Here is a 26,632-nt window from a genome sequence, read left to right as displayed (position 1 = left end):
GAGAGGAATTCCCGGGGAGTGACAAACGACAGGAGCCGGCCTGCGTGGAGTCCGCTTTTTAATGCTTTATCCATAATGCAAACAGGCATAAGTAGGCTTTGTTGTTGTTGAATCCCATAAAATCAGGAGAGGAGAGCTATACAGAACAGAGCATGCGGCGAGCACAGCCTGGCCGACCTCGCGGAGGGGCTGGGGGCGGGCGCCGGCGCACGGAGCGGGGCTGGAGCGCGGGGACACCGGGCCGAGGTGAGCAACGCCGGGGGTCGCAGGGCGAGGGGCGTCCGAGATGCCGACAGCGCGTGCGTGGGGAGCTGGGCCGCCCCCCCACCCCTGCCCGCGCTGCCCACCGGCCCTGCACGGCCACCTTGTGGGTACAGCCGCAGCACCCCACCGGCCGGGCCTTCTCCAAGGCCACTGCGGAGCCTAGAGGGGGGGCTTACAGGACAACACGGCCACCAAGATGGACGCAGGGCCCGGGCCTGGCCTCCCGCCCCGAGAACCAACGCATGGCCTTAGGCATTCTATTGTCCTTGAAGTTCAAGAGCAATGACATCATAAAGGGGGATCTCCAGTCCTGCACTGGGACAGTGGCCGCAGTCCTGTCACCTATGGGGTTATCACAGCACTAGACCTCTATGAGCTTCTATTCGGAGAGGCTCAACATCCTAGGAGAGCCGGGACAGAGAATGATGATCCAGGCCCCAGAGGCCTGCAGTTGGGAGGCCCTGGGACAGGCACACCTAAGGTTAACAGCCATTGCCTGAGGGGTGGCGCTCAGCGGTGTGTGAAGGCACACTCGCTGCTGCCCGCCAAGGTCACTGAGCTGTTAGGAACGGATGGTTTTGGACAGCCATGCCTGCTTGTTCCACAGCTGCTGGAGTTTATCAGAACAAAGGCCTGTTGACTTGCGACCTCTCCCTGTAAGTATTACAGGTTGAGTGTCTCCTGCCTGAAATGCATGTGACCAGAAGTGTTTCTGATTTGGGAGTTTTTCTTCTTTTTTGAAGTTGGGAAACATTTAGGTTCTATAACAGGGTATCTTGGGGGTGTACCTTTTGTTGGGCTAGGGAGCCTGAACTAAAAACCACCAGCAGAGGGCAGCACTTAACCTGAACCCTGGACTAGAACTAAACTCATCCCTACTCTCTTACTTCTGATAGGCTGCTGCAGACAACTTGCTGTTGGGTTATCAGGAATCCTAGAAGAGGGAAAGGCATCAGGGCTGGTCTTCTATCTGTAGCCAGGAGCTATGAAGGAACTTGTGTTGGTGGTTCAAGGACCTTTAAAAAAAAAAGTCCCCTTTTGGGGGGAATGGATATAGCCTGGATTCAACCCTTAGCATCTCTGTCTCTGTGTGTGTTTCTCTCTCACACATGAGTTCCTCTTGGGAAGAGAGATGAATACGGGTTGCATACTCATTTCTTTGGACTCCCTGATAAAATTCAAGATACTTTGAAAGAGGTGGTGTCTGGTGTGAAAAAAGGGCTCTTTATCTGGTTATGGACAACCAATCCTAGGGGAAACTTGCTTTGGAGATAAAAGCTGGGATCCATCCTTGGACACTGCAGTTTAATCCTGGGGAATGAGTGACATTTTAGAAACGTTCCCCAAAGTCTCAACAGATTGGGAAGAAACCCTCTGGGGGGAGGGGAGGAGCTACTTGGGACCAGATTGTGTAGATCACAGCAGCTACTGGCTTTCCTCCAGGCTAGAGACTGCCACTGTGGGATTCCAGTGCCCAGTCTCTATCTATGAAGACTGGACAGGAAAATTTGGGATTCAAAGAGGGCAGGTACAATTGTAGTTTGGATAAAACTCACATTCCAGGGCTGGGAATGTGGCTCAGTGGTAGAGTGCTTGCCTAGCATGCATGAAGCCCTGGGTTTGATTCCTCAGTACCATATACACAGAAAAAGCCGCAAGTGGTGCCGTGGCTCAAGTGATAGAACTCTAACCAGAGAGGCCCAGGGGCAGAGTCTAGATCCTGAATTCAAATCCCAGGACCAGCAAAACACAAACAAAAACAACCCAAGCATAAAAATCCCCATTCCAGGGCTGTGACATCAGTGAAGGCCACTAAGGAGAGGGGAGAAAAGTGGGATGTGCTTTGCCTTTTGACTTTAAGGGAGCCTGCAGGGTCTCTGTACCCCAACTGCAAAGCTATGCAGGCCTCTGAACAGCATCTAGGCACTGTGAGAAAAGGAAAGGTATGTTTCTGACAAAATAAACCAACAGAACTGGGGACCCAGAGCTCATCCCTTGTTCCTGGCTGTCTCCTGGCTTCTTCCCCTTGACTTCCAGCACTGCAGTGGGAGTAGGGCCCTTCTGTGCCATTTACTCTGAGGAACTCGGGGTCCTCAACACATCACTGTGCCGATTTGTCTTGGATCGAAGTGGAAGCTATTCATCAAAATTATTTTAGCAGGTTAAAAATTTAGGGGATCAAGTTTAGAAAGTCAGAAGCCCCAAGGGCTGAGCCCAACCTGGGTCCCTGGTTCCTAGGAAGTGGCATGGTTCTTCCTGAAGGCCGGCCTCTCCCCCTCTCCCTCCTGATTCCTTATAACTGTCTTCCTGTATGGTATCCTCACGGGTGAAGCGGCAAACCCCATTTGAAGGAATAAAAAAAGTAACAGTTGTTTTCTTCCTGGCCGTTGCTTCCAGGCTCCCAACATTAACGTTCAAGCCACTCATATTCATTACAATGTGATTTGCAGGAAACTGAGGGTGTTCCCTGCCCCTACCCCCTTTCCTTGGCAAAGTGGAAAGGTCCTATTTGCACATGGATTCCACAGACAGGATGAGTTGTAGTCTCCAGGGCATGGGGTTGAGATTGGCTGGGGCAGGGCTCACTGAATGAGATGTGAGTTTGGACAGGGAGTTTACCTCTCCACTGCCTGGGGTCTATTTCCCAGTGAGTGCTCTGCTGGCTGGTGTGGTGAGTTAAATGCATGGAGAAATATCCCTTTTAGTTCTCACATCTCCTTCCACAGCCCTTGCCTGGCCTTGACAATCAAGGAGCTCCATTATAGTCCCGCAGGCTGACTTAACATGGTGGAGGAGTGTGTTTGTACCATGGTGGGTCTTCATCAGGGGATTTGATCTATGATTGACATAATCGCACACACAGATGTCAGAGGGAGACCCGGGCCTATCACACGCACGCACATGTACGAGCAAAACAAAATCATAGAAAAGGATCAAGGGGTCTTGAGTGGCTGAGGGACTGGCTCAGGAGACTTCTGAGGTCCAGTGCCTGGAGCCTTTTCAAGGGACCCTGCAGGACAGACCTGAACAGGAGCGACAGCCGGCCGTGACCCAGTGGATTCATGCACCCGCAATCTGCCTTTGGCAGTGAAGGGTGGGGAGGGCACGGTTTTGTTAGAGCCACTGCAGTGTATAAAGGCATTGCATTGCAGCAGGAAACACAAGGAGACCCAGGAGGGCGGATGACACCACTGAGGGGCGGGGACCAGGACACAGCGGAGGACGAGAGGCAGAGCAGAGTCCTGGGGGAAGAGGGGGTCCCATGGCAAAGGTTCAGCCACGTGTGTCCATGCTTAGGAACCTGTGGCTGCCTTGGCTGGAGCACTTAGGGACAGCCACTGTGCCAGCCATCTGGGCAGAGAGATCCGGTTAGGAGCTGAAAACCCTGTCAGAGGAAAAGGAGGAAGGAATTAGTGCTGTGATGCCGAGGTGTTCTACTTCCTTCAGAAGTCTTAGAGGCCTAGGGGTGGGTATGGAGGCTTACGACTGTAACCCCAGCACTCAGCAGGAAAAGGCAGGAGGATCTTCAGTTCCAGGCCACCCTGGGCTACAGAGTGAGTCCCTGTCTCAAAAGAAATGAACTAGAAACCTGGGGAAACCATCACTCTGGGGGATGTTTCTTCTGTAGCCTTAGTGTGTTGGATGAGATTCACAGCTCCTCTTGAATGCATGACTTGATGGACAAATGAATGTCTGGGCTGCTGTAGCCAATATCCAGCTCAGAAATTCCCTTCCCTCCAGGTAGACATAACTCCATGCCAGCTATATGGCTTGGATGGATGAGTAAATGAAGGAGTGAAGGGAAAAATGGATAGAGGCCAAGATAGATGAATGGATGAAAAAACAGATATATGTGTATATGAATGAATGGATGGATTGGTGAATAAATGAAGATAAATGATGGATAGATGTATAGATGGATGGATGAATGAACAGATGGATAATCTGATGGAAGGATGAATGGATAGCTGGATGAACAGATGGAAAGTTGGGAGGATAGATGGATGGCTGGATGAATGGCTGGATGATGAATCCTCACCAACACAGCTGCATGCACAAGCTCATGAAAGAAGCTTTTGACAATCAGTCAAGGAAGGTGTGATCCTCAACGATTGAGCCAGAAGACCCAAGTCTGCATTGAGATAGCTGTGTCTCCTTAATGTGAAAACAATGATAAGAAACCTGTGCTTTGTGCTGCTAGAAGAGACAGCTGAGCGCCTATCTGCTTCAGGAGCACAGCAGATTTTGCGGAGGGGGTACTGTACATTCAGGTGGCAATCATGAGACAGACTCCTTGCTAGTCTCTTGGTGCCGCTGAGCCTAGTGATTTCTGGAGAGCAATGGTCAAAATCCTGTCTGTTGTCATCAGCAGGACTGAGGAAGCTCTGGCAATGTGGGAGGTGAGGGAGCTGGCTTGAAGGATAGAACAGTGGTAGAAAACAACTTCCCAGAGGTGACAAGTTCCTCCTTCTACTAGGGGGCACCCCAGATGGATGTAGGAATCCAAAGGACAGGTTCCTCTGTTCTGGGGTATGTGTATGGGAGGCAGGGGTTCAAGGTCCCCTGAAGCCTTGTTAACATGCTAACCACCTTGTCCTAACTTCCAGGTTTCTGATCTAGTAGGTCTAGAGAGGCTGAGAACTCACATAGTTTTCTTTCCTTCCTCCTTCCATCTTTTTTATTTTTTTGAGACAGACTATTACTATATAGCCCAGGTGTATCCCAAACTCATTACACAGCCCAGGCTGGCCTCCAATTTACGATCCTCCTGCCTCCACCTCTCTCGTGCTGGAACCACAGGCCTGCAGTGCGGCACCCAGGGAGAAGTGCACTTCTAATACTGTCACAGGGGCCTTGATGCTACTGCTGCTGGTGTGGGGACTGCACCACTGGACAGTCAGACATCTGACCTCCAGGAGGGGAAGATGGGGCTGTGCCCTCCCTCCCCTGAGGACACAGGCACTCACTCATCCGTGTCTTTTTTGCTCTCTTCAATGAAGGCAATGGACTCAGATCTAAGGCGATTGGTCACTTCGTAGGTTCGCAGGGTGACTCCGAAAATGTCCTCATGGTACCGGTTGTCATCCTGGGGGGAAGCAACGGCCAGGGGATGGAGCTCAGATGACAGCCAAGGGATTGGAATGCACCCAAAGAAAATAGGCTGGGAAGAAATGAGACTAGGCCCGTTCCTTGAATAAGCACTACGTATCTAATGCAGTGTATTGGGGGGCGGGGGATGTTGGGGGCCGAGATTAGCTTTGGAGGTCAGTGGCAATCTGAGATACTCTCTCTCTCCCTCCCTCTCCCTCTCTCTCTCTCTCTCTCTCTATGTGTGTGTGTGTGTGTGTGTGTGTGTGTGTGTGTGTGTGTGTGTGTATGTATTTGTTTTTTCTCCTCCTCGGGGCAGTTGCTCCCACGGTTAGGATTTGGGTGGCTGGGCTGCCATAGTGAACAGCCAGCTAAAGGCCTTCCCTCCAGTGCACGGCATGAGAAGGTAAGCATGGGTGGCCCAGATTCCACTCATCTCTCTTGGACCCATCTTTTGCTGGTAGCAGGGTCAAACTTGGGACCTGAAGCTTCCTAGTCAGATGCCCTAGCATCTGAGTTATGCCCCAGCCCTTTTGCTTTAGTTTTATTATTATTTTTTGAATAGGGTCTCACATTAATTCCAGGTTGGGCTTGGACAGCTTTCCTCCTATTTATACATCCTACACACGTGGGATGACAAGCACCGGCCACCACACTCAGCTTTATCGGTAAGAGAGGGTCTCATTAACTTTGTGCCTAAGCTGGCCTGGAACCATGATCCTCCTGATCTCTGCCTCCTGAGTAGCTGGGATGACAGGTCTGAGCTATTGCTCCAGGCCTGGACAGATCTCTTTGTGCAGTATCCAGCCTATAGCACTGCTGAGGGCGGGCAGTGCTGCAGCCGGATTCTAAAGGGTAGGAAAAGATGGGTTCGTATCGTTTCTGACGTGTTAATGTCCATCCACTGCAGCCTGCAACCATACTCACGACGTGCACCTGCAGATCCAGGCATCCTGTGTTCTCTCGTACCCCTGGGTTGGGGAGCTGGCTTGTGTCTTAAATCCCCAGCCATAGGGCAGAAAGAGGAGTCTGGGTATTATCATGGCTCCCTTACCTGGTCACACAGGTGGGTGAGAAGAGGAGACAGGACGCTGGGGGTCACTCACCCTCAGCCGGCTGATGAACACGCCAGCATCCTCCTCTGAGAGCTTCCCCTGCTGGGCCATGATGCGCTGGATGGCTTTGAGGACGTCGGCGGCCATGGTGACATCCCCACAGACATAAATGTGGCCCCCTTGCTCCTTCAGGGCTCGGTACACGGGTTCTGCCAGGTGTTCCTGCAGTACGTCCTGCACGTACTTCTGCAGGGGCAGAGGACAGGTAAGAAGGGGTAAGGGCCCGGGGCCCGTGGCTCATGCCTGTAATCCTAGTCACTCAGGAGGCTGAGGTCGGAGGATTATGGTTCAAAGCCAGCCCGGGCAGGAAAGTCCGTGAGACTCTATCTCCAATAAAGCACCAGAAAATTGGAAGTGGCGCTGTGGCTCAAGTGGTAGAGTGTTAGCCTTGAGCTGAAGAGCTGAGGGACAGCACCCAGGCCCAGAGTTCAAGACCCATGACTGACAAAAAAGGGGGGAGGCTAGGCCATGTGACACTTCACCACAGGCCACACCCCCCTCCCCCGCCCCCAAGCAGGCACTGTGCAGCTCAGGGGGAAGGTTACATAGCCTGACTCCAGGAAAGAGCCGTGAGGGACTGTCTCCACCTCCTGAGTAGGAGGGATTATAGGGGTGCACCACCACACGTGGCATCAGATGGCTTGTCCTAGAAATGGCTCCCGGGGGGGCATCCAGTCATGGATGCCAGCTGCTGACAGCCAGCCACTCTCCAGTGCCCCTGACCGCCCTCGTCCTCAAGGTCCTGGCCCCTTTTCTGGGACCCCTGGGCCTCCCCAAGATCCAACAGAAACACACTCAGTCCTGTGGCTCGCATCCATTCTCACACGTGGCTGCCCCATACATGCTGCTACATACTTTTTAAAAGAAGTCTCTATTGTTAACTTTGCAGGTGTGGTGGTGGTGGTATTGGGGATCGAACCCAGGGCCTCCCAGGCCTAGGCAAGCACCTCCTGCTGTGAAGAGAGCTGTGCACCATTACACCCAGCGTAAACTTTTTGTGTGTGTCCCGACTGGGGCTTGAACTCAGGGGCCTGGACACCGTCCCAGATTTCAGCCTCTTGAGTAGCTAGGATTGTAGGGATGAGCCAGTAGTACCCGGCTTAAACTCTGTGTGTGTGTGTGTGTGTGTGTGTGTGTGTGTGTGTGTGTATGTGTGTGTGTGTGTGTGTGTGTATGTGTGTGTGTGTATGTGTGTGTGTGTGTGTGTGTATGTGTGTGTGTGTGTGTGTGTGTGTGTGTGTGTTGGTACTAGGGCTTGAACTCAGAGCCTGGGCATTGTCCCTGAGCTTTTTCACTTGCGCCACAATTCCATTTCTGGCTTTTTTTTTTTTTTTTGGAAGGGGAGTCAATAGTTAATTGAAGATAAGAGTCTCACAGACTTTTCTGCCTGGGCTGGCTTTGAACAGAGATCCTCAGATCTCAGCCTCCTGAGTAGGTAGAATTATAGGCGTGAGTCACTGATGCCAGGTTTAAACATTTTTTTAAATCATAGTAAAATACACCTAAGATACAATTTCCCCATTTTTTTTTTTTACGGTGTTAACCAGCTCATTCAGTGCCATTAAAGATATCCATAATGTTGTGCAACCATCACTATGATCCAGGATTCTGGAACTTTCCTGTCCCTGCTAGTGAAACCCTGTGGCCACTAGGTGGTCACCCCTCCATGTCCACCTTCCTCCTGCCCCTGAGCAAACACTGGCCGGCCTGGATCTTCTTGGAATCCTGTAATGTGGCTGTGAGTATTTCCACAGCCGGGCCCTCCCGGCTGTAGCGTGGCTCTGGGGGGGGGGGGGTGGGAGGTGCGCGCATGCGCAGGTGGCAGGCATACCTTTGGTTTGTCGGGCTCCCGGGAGTAGGCTGTGTAGAGCTCTCTGAAGACCCCCTTGCTCTTGGCTTGCAGCGTCTCCTCCCTGTAGATGTGGTCAATCTGGGACTGGCGACACCCGAAGACCAGGACCATGGGGCAGGGACTCAGTCCTGGGGATGGGGAGACCCCGGTCACCAGTGGCTCTGGTAGCCGAGTGCTGGTGGTGGTGGTATTGGAGATGCAGCGCTGGGGATCGGGACCTCAGGACATGGTGTGCAGACGGACGCTCACAGACACGGGGCAGGGTGGTGTGTGTGCCCTGCCCATGCGAGCACACATATGCACACATGTGCTGACACACTAAGGAGAGAGGCAAGTGAGTCCGGGCTTTTGGCCAACCTCTCCTTCCTGGGTGTCAGTGTTTTCCTCCTCCCTCAGACTACTTGGCAGCCCCCACCACTGGGTCAGGCTGAGAGCGCAGACTGTGAACCACACTGCCTGGGTTCGGATCCCAGCTGTGCACAGTGATGAGATCTTACTTCAATTTGTGAGCCAAAGGTCCCCTCAGGAGCAGAATGGAAACAGACATTTCTCAGTGTTCACAGGCATTGGTTTCTAGGACCCCTTCTTGGATGGGTAACAAAATCTGTGGATGCTCAAGTGTGTGAGTGTGTGTGTGTGTGTGTGTGTGTGTGTGTAAAAGAGAGAGAGAGGGAGAGGGAGAGAGGGAGAGAGAGAGAGGGAGAGAGAGAGACAGAGACAGAGATAGGGACAGAAACAGAGAGTACTAGGGCTTGAACTCAGAGCCTGGGTGCTGTTCCTGAGCTTTTTCTACTCAAAGCCAGCACTCTTCCACTTCTGGCTTTTTGGTGGTTCATTGGACATAAGGACCTGCTTTCCTGCCAGGACTTCCCTGCCTGGACTGACTTCTAATCCTGATCCTCAGATCTCAGCCTCCTGAGTAGCTAGGATTACAGTCATGAGCTACTGGTGCCCAGCTGGCTCTGCATATTTTTGACCTTCATTAGAGTGCGTGACTGATGGAGACTGGATATCGGCCGAGGTGCTGGCGTCTCCCTGGGAGGCCCCTGGAGAGGATGCACCCGGCGAGCATGTTCCCCGGGGCCGCCATCTTTCTCCCAGTTATTCTGTTGGCCATCTCCCTACCTCAGCATCTAGCACAATGTCACCCACTTAGAAGCTGCCAAGTAAAGACCATGTGGCAAAAGCCGCTGTGGCGGGTTCTTGTTCTCCTCCCAAAGCTGAATTGCGGGGCCTCTCATGGCAAGTCACTGCCACCTCGCCAGCACAGCTACAAAGTAAGGACTAATGCAGACCCCTTCAGACCCCAATCACAGAGCTATTGGCTCTCTTGTTGACAGCCATAGGGGTTTTTGGTGCCCAGGACAGGCTGTATGGAAGGTGTGTTCTTCACTGGGAGGCCCAGGACTGAGGCTGTGCCCCCACTTTTTGGGGGGAGCCCCGTGGCTGCTGGCTCTACCCACCTTTGTGTTGGATGTCAAACTGTCGTTGCTGCCAGAAGCTTCGGAAGGGGGCGATGCCAGTGCCCGGGCCCACCAGGATGCACGGGACCTGAGGATTCCGGGGCAGGTGGAAGCTGGGGGCGCTGGACAAGGAAGAGTGAGTCAAAGCCTGGCTGAGCTGGGCTCTGATGCCCCCAGTGGTGGAGTCTGAGGAGGCCTCGTGGCCATCTTGGGGAGAGCCAATGAGACAGCCCTTGCGGGGGCCGCATGGCCCTGTCTGGGGCGGGAGCGCTGGGGTTTGAACTTAGGGCTTCATGCTTGCTAGTTAGATGCTCTAGGGGCCCAGCTCTAGCCCCTATATGTTTCAGATAGGGTTTCGCTTTTGGCCAGGTTGGTTCAGACTCTGATCCTCCTGAGTGGCTGGTGCGCAGCTGTGCATTACTGTGTACAGCTTCCTGCTTGAGATGAAGTCTTGCAAATTTTTTTTTGGGGGGGGGGCTGGGCTGACCTTAAACCTCTTTTGACTTCATTTCTACCTTCTGGGTAGCCAGGATTTCAGGTGTGAGCTTCCTCCTCAGCCCTAACACGGAGCACATGACATATTTTCCCTGAAATCTTCCTTGCCTTGACCTGACTTTGCCTATAGGACTTGCTTCGTGGGCTCTGTTGCTCTGTGCCCCGGTTCCATTTCCCTAGCAACCCAGAGTGATGCAGGACACTGGAATCCATCCCACGGTCAGCGCGCTCAAACCCTCAGGCTGGGCCACCCACTCCAACTCTGACCACACAGAGATCTCTCTCTCTCTCTCTCTGTTTTCCTTTCGACGTCTGTCTGTCTGTCTGTCTTATACTCACCCTCTCACAAAGCAAGGGACCACTTCATCTGCAGGAATCCGGTTGAGCCAGGAAGAGCACACGCCATGGTGAATGGGTCCTTCTCCATCTAGTGTAAGAGGCAGGCGGTCAGGCTCCCCCCATGGCCCCATCCTGTCTGTCCCCACCCCTCCAGGGTGGGACACATGCTCAGAGGCCACCGCAGGGATCTCAGCCTGGACCCCTTTTCTGAAGGAGAAGAGAAAACTGGAGTAGGCTGTGGCCGGGCACCCCTGGGTTGCATTCCGTGCCTGTCCACTCCAGGGTCTCCTCACGGGGCTCTGGGTAACTTGTCAGAGTCCTCTGTCAGCCCCCATGAGGCTCTGCCCATCTCCATTGCTTGCTTAAGGGCAGGAGGGGAGCAGAGCCGGGACTCCTGAGGTGTGACACAGCAGACAGCCCCGCGCCCCCGGGGGACAGTGGAGGTGGCTTGTCCTCTGTGCTTCCTTGGGGCCCAAAGGGGAGGAATGAGTCAAAGGGGAAGAGCTGAGGTTCCCCAGTACGTATCTTGCCTCTTTCCTAATTCCGCCCTGGGCACAGTCTGCCTGTTTACAGGCTTTCCTCCCTTTTGGGGTCACGGGGGGGGCTGCCTCATGGAGGACCCAAAACGCCGGTGCCCACCTCGGGTGTGGTAGTTGACGATGGCCACGGTGAGGTGCACCTCGTCGGGGTACATGTCCGGGGAGGAGCTGATGGAGTAGTAGCGTGGCTGCAGCAGGGACAGCTGCGTGAGCAGCAGCGTGGCCGGCATCTGTACCGACGGGAACTCCTCCAGCACCTCCACCATCGTGGGGTTCTTCCCCCACTTCCACTCCTCGTACTCCTGCAGGCCCTGCAAGAGAGGACACAGGACAGCTTGGGGGTGTGGGGCGGCGGCTCTCTACAGTTCCAGAGACAGGGGAGGGGCTTGAAGTGCTCCAGACATCACAGGGGCTGGGCATTGGCCGTTCATGTCTGTAATCCGAGGCAGAGATCTGGAGGATGGAGGTTCAAAGCCAGTCCAGGGAGAAAAGTCTGCCAGATTCCATCTCTAAAAATAATCAGCAAATGCCAGACTGGAGGTATGACTCAAGTGGTATGGTGCTCGTTGAACAAGTCTGAGGCCCTCAGTTCAAACCCCAGTACTCACAAAATAACAACAGCAACAAACAGACCAAAGAGGCCATGAACCTGAGGTATTTGTTAGGTGGAATTTGATGGAATAATCTGCTGACTCCCCTGCCCCTGAGTCAGTCTGGCCTAAGGGTCACACTATCTTTTTGAAGGCCAGGATCACCGACTCCAGGAGTGTGTGCGTGCGTGCGTGCGTGCGTGCGTGCGTGCGTGCGTGCGTGTGTGTGTGTGGTGAGAAACCAGACACAAAATGTCAACCTGTGACTGGCTGCGTACCAAGGCTGGGCTGCCCAATCCAAGGGCATGGTCAGGTTCAAGATGGCACCTGACAGCATTGGACAAGCAAGTTGGAGTGCACAGAGGACCAAGCCCAGCTCAGGAGCCAGCAGATCTGCAGCTGCTTTTCTTACATCTCAGAAGCCACCCTGCACGGCCCTTCCGCGCTGTCACAGGAGGCCCACGGCCAATCAGCACAAAGGCAATCACACATACATTCACTAATATAAGGGCACTCTGGCCTGGTGAGGTGACTCATGTCTGGAATCCTATCTGCACAGGAGGCTGAGATCTGACAAGGTTTGAAGCCAGTCCAGGCAGGGAAGTCAGTGAAACTCTTATCTCCAATTAGCCACCAAATCCAGAAGCGGAGCTGTGGCTCAAGTGGTAGAAAAAGCTTTGAGTAGAAAAAGCTAAGGGACAGTGCCCAAGCCCAAAGTTCAAGCCTCAGTACTGATGTGCACACACACACGCGCGCGCGCGCGCACACACACATACACACACACACACAAACTTTAAGTAATACTGTGCAAAATGGTGCAATCTACCGTTCTTCTTTAAATTACCCTTCCTCCATTAATTATGCTTTTTTGAAATCAGTTACACATGTGCATTGTTGAAAAGTTAAATAACTCTGCCAAACTCATGATTAAAAGTAATAGTCTCTAGTTCAGCCATGACCATCTGTTTCCAGCTCCCAGAGGTAAACCACTTACAACTCTTTAGCTGCCGTCTGGTGTTTATTTTCTTATTTCTAAAGAATAGGCACTTGCTAATTACCTTCTTCCTGCTGTCAATCATCCACTCTCCTTTCCCTGAGAGCAGAAGAAGCATCTTTTCCTGGGGGCCTGCTAACCGAGGAGACCTCACAAGCAAGAGCCAGGTTGGTGGTCCTGGGTGGGTAGAAGTTTGAAGGGACAGGTATAGGGGAAAGGGTTATCTCAGTTTTTCTTCCAAGCCTGGGCTACGATGGAATCACATGGAAGTTCAAGGTCACAAAGGGTGGGGAAAAAGGATAACAATTTCTGTGGTGGTCAGGGAGTTTTGAGTTCCAAGGTTGAGGGCCTGGGAGAGAATCACATTCATTCTGTCAGGCTTTAAGAACTATGGACAGTGGTTAGGGCTGGCCATGGAGCAACCAACATGGCGGCCGCACACAGCTAAAGATCATGGCACCCACTGCTCACCAGCGCCACCTGCTGGGGAAGTGCAGGAAGAGCCGTTTCTAAGTTCACCCAACCCTAAAGAGTGAAAAGCATTTGCATAGTTTGTGGGAAGCCTGGGGACCCACCTTGCTAAGGACCAGCAGGCGCTGCTTCTCTTTCTCGCTGGTGGCCAGGGAGGCAAACTGCTGTAGCTGCAGGGGTGTGGGTGGCGTGGTGATGTCCAGGTAGTACTTGAAGGCCTGGAAGACGGTGCAGGGTGGGAGACGAGGCTCATCCTTCCAGTTACTGATGATGCCTGGGAAAGCACAGGGCAGGGATGAGGATGGGGCGGGGGTGGCTCAGGACCATGTCTGGGGTCCAGGCTTGCCCCAAACTCAGGACCATCCTCAGGACCATCCTAGGAAACAGGAACAGGTAAGTTAAGGTGTTTGTTCAAAATTGCACAGCTCTTCCATGTGAAACCAGGCAGGCTGGCATCTGATCTTGCTCTAACTAGCTCATCGCCCATGGTCCGCCTCTAGAGGTACGCCTTCTGTGTTCTGTGGATAGAACAGAGGACTGGAGAGAGCAATTGTATCTGTACGGGGCATGGCTTGTTCTTGTCATGAATCCTCCACTCATGCAGGATAACATTTCCATGACATTCACACTGTGCAGAGCACTGCAAAGCACCGACATGACCTAAAACAGACAAGGGGCATGCGGGTTTTACCCAACTACTATGCCATCTCCTACAAAGGACTCACACACCTGTGGATTTGGAGATGAAGACTCTAGGTCTGTGTCCTTTCTATCCACTATGGGCTCCCCCACCCCCCACAAGCCTCCACCTTCTCAGGAGTGCAAGCCAAGTGGAAGAATGGTGTCCTGGCACGGGAATTGGCTGGCTAGATGCATGAAGGAAGGTCTTGCTCCCAAGCGATGCTGTTCTCAGGGATTTTCAGGAAGGCTTTGACTAGAAGACTTTTCACACTCCCCCTGAATGCCTTTGTAAAGGTGACCGCCACTGTGTCACGCACTGCCACCAGACGCCACCGCAGCTCCGTGTACGGGAGCCTGGAGCCCACCTGACCTTACTGAGGTGCAGATCAGACACAGACCCATTTATCTTGGCAAGTTCTTTAAGGCAGGCATGGTGGTGCACGCCTGTAATGTCAGCCTTTGGGCGTTTGTGGTCAGCTTGGGCTACATAGCAAGATCCTATCTCAGATGAAGAAAAGAGAGATGCCAAGGAGGGTCCCTTACACAGGCTGGAACTTCATCTAATGAGTTAGAAAATGTGGATTCTTGACCGCCCTGGTGGCTCACACCTGTAATCCTAGCTCCTCAGGAAACTGAATGTGAGGATTGGGGTTCAAAGCCAGCCCAGACAGGAAAAGTCCATGAGACTCTTATCACCCATGGACCACTAAGACGTCGGAAGTGGAGCTGTGGCTTGAGGGGTAGAACACCAGCTTTGAGTGGGGGAAAAAGCTCAGGGGCAGCGAGTGCCCAGGCTACAGAATCTTGAGAGGGGGTGATGGTAACGAAGGGATGGAGAGCCTCCTAGGAATGTGGGGCTGACCACAGAAGACACAAAACTCCTTCCCTAACAAGCCACCTGCGTCCTGACATTGTGGCGGCTGGTCGGCAGCTGGGCCAAAGCTGGTCAGCCACAAGACCCAGACTCTCTCCTCCTTCCTAGTCAGGGACCTGTTCCTCCCCTCTGCCTCCCCCCCACCCCCGGAGAGCAGGACCTCTGGGGGGGCGTTACCCAAGGCTGTGTTCCGCTCCTCCAGCAGCTCTACTTTCACCATCTGGTTGGCCGGGGGCGCGTCCTCCAGCCGCTCGATGAGTGCATTCACCAGGTCCTCGTGGTTGCCAGGGAAGACGCCCAGGTGGTCTCCAGGCTGGTACTGCAGCTCCTGGTTCCCGTTGGTGTGGAGACGCACGAAGATGGTGGATCGGCTGTAGGGGAGGATCAGCAGAACACGTGGACACCGGCTTCTACCTGTTGCTTGGCTTTGCATCCATCCCTGTGGTCCCTGCAACCCTCCTGCCATCCTCAGTGGGTGGTGCCTCCATGGAGCACAGCCAATCACTCTTCACCTCATGTCAGCCACTCGCTCCTCATTGGCTGGTTTCCCAGGGACCACGGAGGTGGTCCTGGGTGCAAGCCCTCTTTGCTTCTTTCTCACCTTTCTTGCATCCTAGGTACCCAAACTCTCTCCTCCTCCTCTTTGGCTGCTGCAGCTCACTCTCCCCACATGCTGAGCACTGGAGCACCAGGGGCTTGCTCCTCAGCCTTATCTGTTCCATGGTCTTTGTGTCTTTGCTTTCCTTTTCTCTCTTATATTCTAATCCTTGAGCCTTACAGTATCACTCGCCTCCTTTTGATGGTGGGTATCTGATCCCTTGCTAGGACCACAGAACTCTACCAGGGTGTGGCACCTGTCCAACTTGGCCACTGCTCTATTCCCAATGCCTGGCAGTATATGGCACACAATAGGTCTTCAATAAGTTGTGTGTGTGTGTGTGTGTGTGTGTGTGTGTGTGTGTGTGTGTGTGTGTGTGTGTGTGTGTGTGTGTGTGTGTACTGGGGCTTGAACTGAGGGCTTGGGTGCTGTCCTGTAGCTCTTTTTGCTCAAGGGTAGAGCTCTATCACTTAAGCCACACCTCTACTGCAAGCTTTTGGGGTGCTTAATTGGAGATAAGAGTCTTATGGACTTTTCTGCCCAGGCTAGATTTGAACCATGAGTCTCAGCCTCCTAAGCAGCTAGGATTACAGGTATGAGCACCTGGCTTCAACAACTATTTGTTGGATGAAGGAACCCCAGAGTCCCAGGTTAACCCATTACTGCACTGGCTCCATCCTGAGTTTTGATTGGATTTCCCACAGACCAGCACCCACGGGGGCTGCAGGTAGCACTGTTCCCAAGCTGGGAAAGTCCACGTGCACAATTCCAGGCTCCAGTCCCTTTTACATATAGAGTTCCCAATACTGAAAGGGACAAGGCCTTGGCCTCACTGGTATAATAAAATGGAGATCTGAACAAAAAACCTAGAGAGCTGCTTGTTAATGTCTGCATAGTTGGGGTCGTGTATTGATTTTTTTTGGGGTGCTGGTCCTGGGCTTTGAATTCTGTGTTGAGGCTAATGCTTTACCACTTTACCACTTTCAGCTTTTTGGGTGGTTATTTAGAGGTAAAAGTCTCACAGACTTTCTTGTCCAGTCTGGCTTCAAACTATAATCCTCAGATCTCAGCCTTCTGAATAGCTAGGATGGATGACAGGGGTGAGCCCCTGGTGCCTCAGGCTTATGCATTATAATAATAATAATAATAATTATTATTATTACTATGTGTTTCAAGTTCAGGAAGCCTGAGTTAAAGTGATTTTTAACAATGAATTTTCTCTGATATACTATATTTTACCCAAGACCTTCAAATGGCAGGGTGGACAACACTTTGGTAAATCAAATCTTTGCACTCACCAGGTTCTGGTGGCTCATATCTGTAACCCTAGCTACTCAGGAGGCTGAGATCTGAGGATCAGAGTTCAAAGCCAGCCTGGGCAGGAGAGTCCATGAGACTCTTATCCACCAGAAAACCAGAAGTGGAGCTGTGGCTCAAAGGGATAGAGCGCTAGTCTTGAGCGAAAGAGTACAGGGGCAGCACCCCAGACTCTGAGTTCAAGCCCCATAGCCAACAACCCTCCAACTCCCAAACAACTTTGCATGTGGAGCTGCGTTTGCTTTTCAGAACGGCGCTCTTCGCTGCCAACTGGTTCCTGTGGATGGAGATACTTGATATTCAACATGAAGTTTCTACATTGTCTGCGGTATGTAAATCACACTGGAATAGACCAATGGGTCTCGCTATTTACGAAGTTTCTGGCACAACCAAGAACCCTTTGTGCTACAAATAGCCACCACTAGTAAAAATAGTTCAGCTGGCACATCTTTTTGTATAGGGGAAGTGGGAAGTATTTTTCTTGAAGCAAAGCACCTCTTGCCTTAGTAGGAGAGGGGACTCGGAAGGTCATAATTGTGAATACATTGTCAGGGTCTGGGGCTCCTGGATCCTTTCTCAAGCAGGTCTCACTCTTTCTGGAGCACTAAGCTTGTCAATCACCAGGATCTGTGTAATAGATTCACATCAGTCTTTAGTAGCAGAGACATCCTTATCTCCTGCCGGTGGGGCATTAGCCAGCAGGGGGCGCTGCAGGGCTTCTTATTTGGGAGATCATCCAGATGAAGCCTTCGAAAGGTCCACAGAATCTTTTTCTCCTGCTTTCTTCCCAGACAAGAATGCAGGAGACCTGAACTTGCTCAGCAGGCTCACTTGCTCAGTCTCCCCGCTCCCTTCAGGTTCTGTTGAACTTGGCAGAATAGGGTCAGGCAGATAAGGGGGAGAGGGATGGGAATGTGGTCGTCCCTTTTCCCGGAGCTGGGGTCCAGCTCTGTCCATGTGTGTGTGGGGGTAGCCCCTGGGTGTCTGGGTGGGCAGGTCCTCAAGCCATGTTAGTGCTGAGGCCTGGCCAGTCAACTTGTCAAATCTCAATGCTAGCCGGGCGCCTGTGGCTCACGCCTGTCATCCTAGCTATTCAGGAGGCTGAGATCTGAGGATCATGATTCAAAGCCAGCCCAGGCAGGAAAGTCCATGAGACTTTTATCTCCAATTAACTACAAAACAAAGCTAGAGGTGGAGCTGAAGCTCAAGTGGTAGAGTGCTAGCTTGAGTGAAAAAGCTCAGGGATAGCATCTAGGACCTGAGTTCAAGCCCCAGTGTCAGCATGCATACTCTCTCTCTGTCTGTCTCTCTTTCTTCATCTCTGTCTCTCTCTCTAACTTGGGCCTTCCTCCTGGCACCTGTCTGGCGATGGAGGCTCTGGGGTGGGGGAGGAGGCTTTGTGGAGTCTTGGTTAAGGTTTCCTGGGCAAGAGCCCTAGTCTGGCTTTGGGCAGAAAAAATAGGGAAGCATGCTTTTTTTTTCCTCACTCAATTATCTTTTTTCCTTTTTAATAATCTGTATAAAGCCAGAGATGGCATGAAGCCTGAAAACTGGTGGACCCGCAGGACATGCTTTTAAGGAGATGAACACTTTGGGTACATTTTGGTCCTTTCTGGGCAAATTCACAACCGGTTTAATCCCGTGTCCCTGTTCCTAACCTCGCTCAGAACATCTCCTGTCAGTCATTTGTAGAACATCAGCTAGTCCGATGGAGGAGGGCTGGGCTCAACCGGGCCTTAGAATCTCTGCCAGTTTCCTTGCGTACTAAGCCTGAGGCAAGGCCCATTCCAAGCTGGTCTTCCCTAGTGTAGGCTACGAGAAATTTCTAGCAGATTCTCTGCCTCCTCTCTTGTCCTCTCCTCTCCTCCTCCTCCTTTCCTTCCTTCCTTCCCTCTCTTCTTCCCTTCTTTTCTCTCCTTTCTTCCCTCTCTCCCTCCCTCTCTCCCCCCTCTTTCCCTTTCCTCCCTCTTCTTTCTTTTTGCAGGACTGAGGTTTGAACGCAGGTTTTTATACTTGTTAGGCAAATGTCCAACCACTTGAATCACTCCTCTAGCCCTTTTGCTTTAGGATATTTACAGGTAGGGTCTTGCTTTTTTTATTTTAACATTGGCCTGAGATTAACATTCTTCTTTTAGTTGTTGTTGGTTGTGGAGCTTGAACTCTGGGCCTGGCCACTGCTGCCGAGCTCTTCAGCTCAAGGCGAACACTCTACCACTTGAGCCACTGATTTTCCGGTGTTTAACTGGAGATAAGAGTCTCATGGACTTTCCTGCCTGGGCTGGCTTTGAATCTCGATCCCCAGATCTCAGCCTCCTGAGTAGTTAGGATTACAGGTATGAGCCACCGGTGCTCCAGCAGATGAACATTCTTATACCTACACCTCCCAAGTAGCTAGGATGACAAGCACGTACCACCATGCCTGGCCTGTTTGGTTCAGACGAAGTCTTGCTAACTGCCCCTCCTCCCTTGCATCCATTCCCTGCTGGCTTAGGACTGTGATCCTCCTGATCTCCACCTCCAGAGTAGCTGGGATTACAATCATATACCACCATGCCTGCAGCCCTTCTCTTCTAAGCCACGCTTCCCATGGTTTGGAAATGGAGTCGGAGACCTGTTACAAATAGTCTTTCTTCCTCTCTGTCAGAGGTCGTTGTGCTCTGAATACTGCATTGAACTCATGACTCAAAGAGATGAATTGGAGGACCTATGTTTTAACTGGGGAGGCCGGAGAGCCTGCGAGAACCCTGGGGCGCTAGCCTGCTCATTGCTTTTCTCAAAGGTTTTAGAAGACCACACAAAAAGCACTAGAAACCACTGGTGGCAGGAAGCTGGGCCAGCTAAGGAGCAGCCGGAGAGCTTGTGACAGGCTGGCCAGCGCAGGCCCCTCAGGCTTTGAATGGCCACAGCAGCCATCTTCACCTGGCTCGCTAACACTGGAGTCCCGTAACAAGGTCAGTGTGACCTTGCTAAAGTCCCAGGCACTTTCTAACACCCGTCATTTCTCCTATTTATTTGCAACATGGGTGATGATGATCTTCACGTCCTGGGCTGCACAGAGAGCCGAGTGTGAGTCTCGCCACACGCGCGAGGAAAACATCAACAGTCTGAAGACACCATTCCTAGCTGATGTGGAGGGAAACCAGGACTCAGGGCACCTGAGAGGCTTATCTTAGCACTCTGCTCTGCTCATTTTGTGGAGAGAGAGAGGGTGGCTGGGGGCAGAGAGGGCGAGGGTTTGACGGGAGAGCGGGCTGGCAGTGAGGACAGTGCCCGTGGTCCTGGGTGGCATTAGGGCTGTAATGGTAGTAACAGCCCAGCAGGCTGGGGGCGCTGATCACAGGACCTGCGTGGTTTGGGGACCAGGCTCGAGGGACAATTCCCCCAAAGGGCCCTGTCCTGGCATAAAGCCCAAAGCTTGGGGAAGCAGGTGTTAGGGACAACGAGTTTGGAGGCTCAGGGGCCCAGGGCAGGTTGGCCAGCACCTATTTACAGGGCTCTCATTTGGGGAGAAATGAATATATTTTGAACATCACTGGGAAGGATCGTTGGGTATAAAATAAAGTACTGCTGGGTGTTGGTGGCTCATACCTGTAATCCTAGCTACTCAGGATGCTGAGATTTGAGGACCGTGGTTCAAAGCCAGCTCAGGCAGCAAAGTTGTGAGAGTTTATCTACAATTAATCACCAGAAAACCCATAGTGGTGCTGTGGCTTAAAGTGGTAGAGTGCTAGCCTTGAGTGCAAAAGCTCAGGGACAGTACCCAGGCCCTGAATTCAAGCCCCATGACCACCACCAACAATAACAACCAAAAAGTAAAGGAAATAAAGTACTAACATGATATGCTTTACATTAGATCTTAAGAGATGTAGTAGCTATATTACATACATATCAGATATTTACCTATGTCAAAGATTAAGATAATTTCTGACTATCAGGAATTTAAAACAGACACTGGTTTGGGGAGGGAATGAATCTTTGGACGTCTCAAAGGATTTTTCTTGTTCTTTTTTGTTAGTCTTGGGGTTTGAACTCAGGACCTCTCAACTTGCTGGGTAGGCACTCTACCACCTGAGCCACACCTCCAGTCCTTTGTCCCTTTTCTCCACACCTCCAGGTGGGAGCTTGGGGGAGGGAGGGCAGGAAAGCAGATAGGAAGGGGCAGCAGGGGCTCTGAGCCTGGAGCCAGCAGACTTGCTCCGCCATCTGTGTGTAGCACACACTGTGGACAACATCAGGAGAGGAGAAGTGGCCGCTCGAGGTGGGCCCGGGTCTTCCTACCTGGATTTTGGACTCTGGAGGTTTTGACGGCTCAGAAGTCGTGCGGCAGAGACACGTTTCTTATGGACGTTGGACAGACCTGTAGGAGGGAGATGGTCCGGGTTTGCTGAGCCCAGAGAAAATAGCCACCACTAAACCTTCCCAGTTTCTCCCAAACTCTGTGGGCTGCCCCCTCTCCTTCTGCTGATTCTGGACCCCAGTGAGGGAAGGGACAGAGGACAGGAGCTGGGCGGGCCAGGTGGGGCTGGTGAGTTAGCTATGGGCAGTGAAGAACAAAAAGTGAATGTGGCCAGGCGCTGGGGGCTCACGCCTGGCATCCCAGCTACTCAGAAGGCTGAGATCTGAGGACCGCAGTTCCAAGCCAGCCGAGGCAGGAAAGTCCAGGAGACTCAGCGCCAATTAAACACCAAAAAGCCAGAAGTGGAGCTGTGGCTCAAGTGGTAAACACACCAGCTTTGAGTGAAAAAAAAAAAAAAAACTCAGAGGAAGGGCCCAGGCTCCAAGTTCAAGTCCCAGGACCAGCACCAACCCTCTCCACCCCCAAACCAAAACAAAAACAAAAAACAAAAAAAGGTGAATGTGTACTGGAAAAAATAGTGCTCAGTCATGGTGTACCATTGCATATGGATCCTTTGCGATATGACAACCAAACTCCATATGTTTCTAAACAAAATCAGACATAGAAAATGTGAGCGTGGTTGGACCATGCTGAGATGAAGATGGTCCTGGAGAGGAATCCTGAGGTGCACCTGGGTCATTCCCTGGCCCCGAGGTATTTGTGTGTGTTTGGGATTGGAGGGGAGGGGGTTGGAGCATTGGAGCCACTGTTCCCAGGTGCCAGCTAGAGGGGAGACGGCCTGACCCACCTTCCCCGTGAGGGCCGAGGGACCGACCTTGTGTGAGTTCCGGCGCTTCGGCCACATAGGTGAGGCGGAACTTGTTCCTCTTCCAGCTCCGGTCATTGCTGATGAGGGAGTTGTTGGCCTTCTCGATGTTCACATCATCCCCCACGCAGAACACGTCACACGCTGCCTGTAGCACACAGAGGCCTTTCAGTGACTTATCAACCAAGAAGTGTCCTCCCCAAGAGCTCCAAGTCAGGACAGGATTTCGTCTTTGCCCCCTTCCATTCCTCCTTTCCTCCCCACATCTATATACTTCCATCTACCCGTCCTTCCCTCTCATTTGTCCTCTGCCCATCCATCCACCAGTCTACCTATCTATTCACCCTCCCTCTGTCTGTGCCAAGCTACGGGTTGAGAAGGGGTCTCCTGAACTTTTCTGCCTGGGCTGGCCTTGAACCATGATCCTCTCATTCTCAGCCTCTCAAGTAGCGAGAATAACAGGTATAAGCCACTAACTCCCAGATTTCCTTCTCTTTCTCCTTCATCTTCTCCTCTCCTCCTTTCTTTTTCTTTCAATGAATATATCTTAGTTAAGGAGGGGAGGGGATTTCATTGCTACCTTTCCATACATTTACAATGTATTTGAATCAATCTTACCTACTGGATTATTCTCCTGTCTATTCCCATAGTTGCAAAGAATCTATTTTGATCGTATTAATCTCCTTCACGCTCCTTGTCAGCCCAACTCCTTTCTGTTCCCCACCCCCAGACAGCGCTTGCTTCCCCCAAGGGATTGGCAGCTTCCCTGGAGTTCTTTATACTGTTTTCATACACACTTGCAATGTATTTCCAAATTCTTCCCCCTCCATCTCCCCTCTTCCTTGGCGAACTGCTAGGTGCTAGCTTTTGGGGGTGCGGTGCGGGGTGGGAGGGCACATTCTTCCTCCCTAGGTCTCTGAGATCCACATTACCTTGAAGACTTTCTTGGCCCAGGTCCTGAAAGCCTCTTCCTGCCCACACAACTCATCTCCCTCCCTCATCTTCAAGATTCTTTCACCTCCCAACTCCTCCAGGAGCGTGTCCACAGCATGGCCGAAGGCGCAGAAGTGAGGGTATGCACGGGAGCCGAGGCCAAACACTGAGAACCTACCAGGGAGACAGCAGAAGATCCAGTTCAGGGGGCTGCAGGCTGTGTGTGTGTGGGGGTGGGGTTACCAAGTGCATTGGATTGAATTGTGTGCCCTTAAAATCCAAACCTCCCCATGACTGTATTTGGGAAAAATGACATTATGGAGGGAATTGAGGTTAAGTGGGGTCATAAGGGTGGGTCCTCAATCCAACAGGATTAGTGCCCTTATGCAAAGAGTGATGACCTCCCTCTCTTTCCCTCTCTCTCTCTCTCTCTGTATGTTTCTCCTTCTCAGGACACAGGGAGAAGGCAGTTATCTGCTGGCTAGAAAGAGACAACACTGGAACTCTACCCACTGACAACTTGATATCATCTTTCTATGGGAAAATGAATTGCTGTGGAGGGCCATCTTGAAACCCAAGGCCTTGAAGCCTCCTACCCCCTTCCTTTCTGGTCTCTGCGAGGTGTCACCAGCTTCAGGGGGAAAGTTCTAGTTGTTTCTAAGGAGGCTGAGTGGTGTGAGCAATGAGCTGGAACCTCTGGCTCTTTCTGGCCTGTGTCTTTCTAAGCTGAGTGGGGAAAACGGCCTTTCTCAGTGAAAAGCTTTGGTTGTACAAGTGACACCCTTAGATTAAAGTTCAAAGGTAATGAACACTATCACTGTAAAGTGAGAAGGACTGAGACTGAGTTGTCATGAACACATCAAATGTTGACAACCTTTTTTTTTTTTTTTTGGCAGTATTGGATATTGAACTCAGAACCTTGAGCTTGCTAGGCAGTTGTTCTAACACCTGAGTCATGCCTCCAGTCCACAAACAGGGTTGTCTAAGAGAATAAAAGAACCATAAACATGGCGGCCCCTTCCCTTGCCACAGCTACGAAATTACTGTCTTTCACAGTATCTATTCTTCCGGGCACTGGTGTTTGAGAACACTGGTGTTTGAGCCAGTAGAGGTTAGGTTAATGAGATTTTTCTCGTCACTTGATGTCCCATTTCTAAGACATGGTGTAGCTTAACCCACCCAGGGACCACATATGGTCCAAGAAACCTGCCCTGCTTCTCTCCAAGGTCAGAGCATACTCTTGCAGACCCTCAGCCCAAAGAAGCCAAGGAATGGAGCCATGTCACCTGACCCCTACCCCAGGATCTCAGCCTGCCCCTGAATCTCCTTCTGAGGACGCTGGGGACAGACTGAGATGGGGAACGGGACGGAGGGCAAGAAGAAGCCCTCCATCGTCAGAGGGTAAAGTGGAGATGCTTCCAGGGGTCTCAGTGATGGAATGCTGTTAGCCCAACTCAGTGTCCTCTCCTCTCAGGTCTGTATTTGTGTTGTCTTGTTTCTCCCTCTTTTCCCTGCCCTACCTCTCTGGGGCTCCTGAGCTTCTGGGACTAGGGAATCAGGTAACATATTTTTTTCCTGTTACTCTGGAGTCCACAATCTTACTAGATCTAGGTCCTTTCCCTCTTTCTCACAGTGTAGCAACCTGACAGATGAGGAGTCAAGTGAGCAGGTGTGGACTTGTTAGAAGGTATCTGCAAAGGGCATGCTTGCCCCAGAAAGTGTGCTGTAGTGGACAAGGGGCTCTGGGTAGCCAGGATGTAGCCAGTTTGAGAAAAGATGAAGGGAGAACGCTAGTTCTCGGCAACTAGGTCCAGCCCCTCCAGAGCCAAAAGCTTCCCCCAGGTGCCTGGTCCCTTGCTCACCTCACATTGGCCAGAGGGCCTGCGCTCTCAAAGTTGTCTCTGAGGTCAGGCCCATCCCCGGAGGACTTGCGGGAGTCGGCATAGGATGACACACTGTTGAACCGGACTTTGTAGCTCCTGCCCGAAGGAACAACAGGAGAATCTATGAGCTCTGACCTGGAACGCCAGACCCAGGCCAATACCCACTGTGGATTTTCAAGTTCCTGGTCTTGGTTCTACTACCTTCTCTTGGATATTGAGTAAACTCATACCACTCATCTGGCCTCTTTAAGAATGTTTCAACTTCCCATGCCACCCACAAAACCAGGCCACTGCACCAGGCTTTCCCAGGAACCGGACAGGAAACTTGAGACCCAGACATTTAAAGTGATTCCATCAGTAAGAAGGCTGAATCAGACTTGACCACGAGAACAGCCTTGACCATGAGATGCTCTCTTGCTTCTCAGATATTAATGTGTGTAAGGTTTGCCCTCCTATCTTGTTAAAAAGAAGGTTTTGGTCTGAGGCAAGACCTGAAAATCAACACTGGTACTGGGGCTTGAACACATGACTTGGACACTGTCCTTTAGCTTTTTTTTTTTTTTTTTTGCTCAAAGTTGGTGCTCTACCACTTGAACCACAGCTCCACTTCCAGATTTTTGCTTAGTTAACTGGAGAGTCTTACGGACTTTCCTGCGCAGGATGAAAGATCTCAGTTTCCTGAATAACTAGGATTATAGGCATAAGCCACCAGTGCCTGGCTAGATACTGAATTTTTTTTGTTCTTTGTTTTTCCTTAAAAGGTTTGCAAGGGGAAGGGAGATGTCTGGACAGCACTGTCAGCAGGAGATGCTCAGGAACACTGAGACTTCAGAAGGCAAAACCATACAATGAAAACACACACCAGCAGCCCAGCTTTCTTTGGAAAGTGCTAAGTTTTGTTTCCAGACAAGGCAAAACCAAACCAAAACAACAAAACTCCCAACACCCAGCCAATAAACAAAAGACTCCCCCCCCAACTCAAGATAAAAACCAACCCACAAATCAGAGAGAGACAGAGACAGAAGACAGAAGACAGAGAGAGAGAGAGAGAGAGAGAGAGAGAGAGAGAGAGAGAGAGAGAGAGAGAGAGAGAGAGAGAGAGAGAGAGAGAGAGAGAGAGAGACAGCAAACAGATTGTGCATGCTGGCTGCAGGGTTTCTAGGCTGGTGATTGGTTCTTCAGAGTTTTTGCTCCAGCGTCAGGAAGGTTCTAAATATATGTACGTGTATTTTCTGCCTCAAAAATAGTCTCACGTTGAGTCACTTCTCCAAATAAGTCATCGCCACATAGCGGGGGCGGCTGTGTGGCTGGAGTGGGAGGCATGGCGGATGGGAGCGCGGTAAAAATAACAGCACGTGTATTGGGACTCTGAGACTCGAGGTTTCTCAACAAGATTGTTTTCTTGTCACTGTCCCTTCATCTTCTGCAAAGGCCCTGGGGTGGGCAGATAGATGTCAAAAGAGACGAAGGTGCACCAAGGTCAAGCTCCAGGCCCACAGAGGTCAAGCTCCAGGTTGTAGAGTTAGTGGCACACAGTGTGGGTTAGAGCCCAAGTCTCTTGGAGACCCGGATGTAGCCAAGCATGCTCCGGCCTGCGCATGCATGCATGCGTTCTGGTGCGTGCGTTCAAGTATGGGCACACGTGGGCACGGGCGCGCGCGTGCGCGCACGCACACACACACACGGCTGGGCACGCGCATGCGCGCACGCACACACACGGCTGGGCACGCGCATGCGCGCACGCACACACACGGCTGGGCACGCGCATGCGCACGCACTCTTGCTACCTGTGCTGGCTGTCTCGAGCTGCAGCCAGGCCGTGCACCGCAGAGTCCCCCGAGGGGAGGGAAGGCCCTTTACGGGGAAAGAAACGCAAGGGTTCCGGGTACCTAGAGGGGAGAACGGATGGCGCCCATCTCTCCCTGAAATAGGGGTGAAGGCCGCCCCGGAGGGAGAGCGGTAGGGAGAGTGAGG

At 51.9% G+C, this 26,632-nt stretch overlaps 1 protein-coding gene across 3 annotated transcripts in view; it reads right to left on the bottom strand.

Moving 5' to 3' along the window:
* Positions 1-57: 57 nt before the first annotated feature.
* LOC138837703 (nitric oxide synthase 1) overlaps positions 58-26,632 on the bottom strand; it is an 85,275-nt gene continuing 58,700 nt past the window's right edge. For 2 of the 3 annotated variants that reach the window (XM_070036648.1, XM_070036649.1), the window contains exons 17-30: positions 26,446-26,547; positions 24,638-24,754; positions 22,775-22,949; positions 21,852-21,990; positions 20,959-21,037; positions 14,943-15,136; positions 13,315-13,484; positions 11,256-11,466; positions 10,617-10,704; positions 9,783-9,904; positions 8,299-8,447; positions 6,459-6,653; positions 5,232-5,350; positions 58-3,649 (exon numbers count right to left, since the gene is read on the bottom strand). In XM_070036648.1, coding sequence (XP_069892749.1) covers positions 3,634-3,649; positions 5,232-5,350; positions 6,459-6,653; positions 8,299-8,447; positions 9,783-9,904; positions 10,617-10,704; positions 11,256-11,466; positions 13,315-13,484; positions 14,943-15,136; positions 20,959-21,037; positions 21,852-21,990; positions 22,775-22,949; positions 24,638-24,754; positions 26,446-26,547 — 1,876 coding nt within the window. In that variant the 3' untranslated portion in view covers positions 58-3,633. The remainder of the gene's footprint in view (positions 3,650-5,231; positions 5,351-6,458; positions 6,654-8,298; positions 8,448-9,782; positions 9,905-10,616; positions 10,705-11,255; positions 11,467-13,314; positions 13,485-14,942; positions 15,137-20,958; positions 21,038-21,851; positions 21,991-22,774; positions 22,950-24,637; positions 24,755-26,445; positions 26,548-26,632) is intronic. The other variant, XM_070036650.1, reaches the window with a different exon arrangement.

The sequence above is a fragment of the Dipodomys merriami genome, unplaced genomic scaffold (assembly GCF_024711535.1).
Source record: "Dipodomys merriami isolate MVZ:Mamm:240054 unplaced genomic scaffold, mDipMer1.0.p SCAF_274, whole genome shotgun sequence".
Classification (NCBI taxonomy): Eukaryota; Metazoa; Chordata; class Mammalia; order Rodentia; family Heteromyidae; genus Dipodomys; species Dipodomys merriami.
Note: the sequence above shows the minus strand (reverse complement) of the source record. Positions and strands in the feature narration are given on the sequence as shown.